Source organism: Corvus brachyrhynchos, unplaced genomic scaffold (assembly GCF_000691975.1).
Source record: "Corvus brachyrhynchos isolate BGI_N302 unplaced genomic scaffold, ASM69197v1 scaffold409, whole genome shotgun sequence".
NCBI lineage: Eukaryota > Metazoa > Chordata > Aves > Passeriformes > Corvidae > Corvus > Corvus brachyrhynchos.
The window spans coordinates 1487564-1490592 of record NW_008246059.1 but is presented as its reverse complement, the minus strand read 5'-3'; the positions used below and the strand labels follow the sequence as shown (position 1 = coordinate 1490592).

The 3029-nt window shown below is 41.8% G+C and overlaps 1 protein-coding gene across 1 annotated transcript in view; it reads right to left on the bottom strand.

The window, feature by feature from the left end:
* Positions 1 to 408: 408 nt before the first annotated feature.
* LOC103623579 (interferon alpha-inducible protein 6) overlaps positions 409 to 3029 on the bottom strand; it is a 4179-nt gene continuing 1558 nt past the window's right edge. The window contains exons 2-3 of the mRNA XM_008642690.2: positions 1464 to 1610; positions 409 to 578 (exon numbers count right to left, since the gene is read on the bottom strand). Of these exons, the coding sequence (XP_008640912.1) occupies positions 550 to 578; positions 1464 to 1610 (176 nt within the window). The 3' untranslated portion in view covers positions 409 to 549. The remainder of the gene's footprint in view (positions 579 to 1463; positions 1611 to 3029) is intronic.

Below are 3029 nucleotides of genomic sequence, written 5' to 3'. Positions count from 1 at the left end.
ACAGGGACTAGAAATTATAGTGAAAGGCACCTTAGAAACTCTAGAGGCATACAAAAATCAGTCCTGGGACCTGTTTTCACTTGCTTATGTGTCTCCTTTATTAAGTAGAATTTAATTTGATAGCCTATTAGAAGTACATCTAGAAGGAACTGCTGGACGCCCCTTGCTGAGTGTTTCTATGATTCTCTCTCACAGCAGGGTGACTTTTGCACTGTACTTACTTTTTGTAAAATAAACAAAGCAAGCTAATTGCAATTGAAGAGCACAGTGTTGCTAAACCCAGGGTTTTCCTAAGAGAGCCTTGAAGCCTTAGCTTCAATTGGCTGTTTGTATGTGTTTCAGAGAAAATTTAATCAAGAAAAGAATTGCCCCTCATCTCTGTCCCCATTAATTTAATGTGAGAATCCATCATTTTAACAGAAACTTTATTTGTGCATGGGGATTGCCTTTCATAACAGGGAGATCAGTGAAGGGGAGAAGTTGTCAAAGCCGATGGTGAAGGCTGAACTGCTTGCAGAGCTTACTTCTGGGCTGATGTTTTTCTTCTGTTCAGCGTCTTCCTCCCTTTCCACCCATGGCTAAGGACAAATACAGAGACACAATTGTGAGGACAATATAAAGCAAAGTTGCTGCGCAGGAAAACATGTAGACTGTACAAGCATTGGCTACAAACGTTCTCAGGTCAGAAATCAAAGGTCTGTGTCATTATTTGAAGGACACTTTTTGCAATAAAGGACTTCAATCCTGTCTCCAATTCTCTTCCTAACCCCACAGGATCCTACTAACACAATTAGCATCCTTACTGATGCATTCAGGTATAGACTAGGCTCTCTCATAATTTGGTTTGTTTTATCTAGGTGTGGGTTGCATTAACCTGGCAGAGTGATGGGGAAGATTTCTGTTCTCTGCTTTGAGCTGGTAAGTGCAGGCAGATTCCTCTGGTTTTGACAAAATGAATTCCTTTAAAGGAAAGAAAGCTAAGCTGTTCTAAAAGGCCACAAGTAGATTAATGATTCCTGTCTGTCAGTCTGATAACTCCATTCTCACGCTTCACTGTTTTTTCCTACTACACCTGCTTTATATGTTCAAGTGTGGAGCTCTTGGTTTGATCCTGAATTTGTGACTGAAAAAGAATTATTGAACTTCTGCTGTGGTGCTGATGAAAGCATAACCTAAAAGTCCATTGGGCTTTTTTATTCTGTCACTGTGCTTCAGATTTCCATCTCTGCTGTCCACTCATACCTTTGCAATTCTGTGGCATAGTTATCTCCAATAATTCCCCAGTTTCCTCTTCCCACCAAGTTTAAAGAAACAAACAGTAGAAATATTGCTTCAAGTACAAAGCAGCCACTTCTGTAACTTGCATCCTTTCATCTGGTAAATGTACAGTAAATGAGCTGAAATATTGTTGACTGTTCAGAAATCATTTGTTAATTCATCTTATCAAGGGAACTCTCACTTACAGATGGACTGGACAGTGGAAGTTGTGCCACCTCTGGGAACTCCACCTCCGTAAGATGTGGCCTCCTTGGACATCATGCTGGAGGCCTTGGATCCACCAGAGATCCCACTGCTGGTAAAACCTGATGAATGGGTCGTGCCCTTGGCACCTAGAACAGTTATAAAGGAGACGTTACTGACAAAAAAAGGAAGGAACTTTCCAGGTCAATTGTGAACTACTTAAAACTACTAATTTAAAACTGTGTTTTAAAAAAATTCAAGGCTAGCAAATGTATCAAAAGACAAGGTGACTTCTGATTACTTGACTTGTTCTGTCAGTATGCTGCTTTTTAGCTGCTACCTTGGGGAAAGGATATTATCAGTGCTGCTGTGGATGCTCCCAGAACACAAAGAACATCTATGGCTCTTGCACAGACTGTTTTTGATAAGCAAAATTGGATCTCCAAAATTGTTTCAGCACTATTTGCCTCTGCTGAAACTGCACTTTTCTGTGGAACTGCCTGAAGACTGTGGAACAAACTTCTGTAGAAACTAGAAACTGTTGCACTTTCTATTGCAGGTGAGGAACATGTTCCATTCACTTCACTTTCCCTTACACAAGCCTGTAATAGATACCTGTAAAATTCAAGTACCACAAGTTGTGGTAGCCAGTGGCCAGTTTATATGTATATCTTCAACTCAGTCTAAATAAGCCCTGAGCAAAACACTCCATTGCAAACTCTTCTTCTCCTGGGAGAGGAGTAAAGCATTAGTAACGACAAATGTTACTGATAATGCTTAAAGCATTCCTGGAGGATGCTCAAATATTTTGGTGATGAGCTTGTTATAACATCTTCTGTAAAGTGATACTGAACAATACTCATGTCCCACTGCAGAATCAGCCGCTCCTTCGAGCGTGTTTGTTCTGGGGGGAGGAAGGGTTACAGTCTGAATGAAAAGGTTAAGAAGATGTGTTTGGAGAGATTTCAGTGAGCACCTGCGGAAATGAAATCAGGCCCTTTTAGCTCTCAATCAGGCAAAGAATGTGTGGCAAGCTCTCCTGCTGCAGGGAGCCAAAGCTCACACCTGTCTTGGCAATGTTACAGAGCTAGCATTTTCGACATGGATAAAAGCTCTTTTGGAGTATCTCCTGTCGGCATGGCTAAGGTTTCCTTGAGTCATGCAGACTTCTCTTCACCAAAATGGTGGTTTTCATAAAAGTCCATCGTTAACACAGAGGTTGCAAGATTTTGCTTCTGTTTCTTATAAAAATTCTCAGCACACAGACAGATAGAAGTCTTAGAACTGACAGCTTCATGCTCTCTGTAGGGCATCTCCACTGAAGAGTTTGCCACTGGTTATGAGTGTACTGAGGTCAGCTGTACCACTGTGATCTGTAACAGAAGGCAGCCGTCTAACATATGACTAGAGTGAGCCACTGGCATCTCCTGCATACCAGGATTTCTGCTGCTAAGGCAGCATGGTGCCTGAGAGCAGCTCTCCTCTTTTCACTCTCTCTGTCCCCCTCCTCTCCCGACTTTCTCTCATATTCTGTCCCTCGGCTGCTACTATCCCTTAAGCTCTTTCCT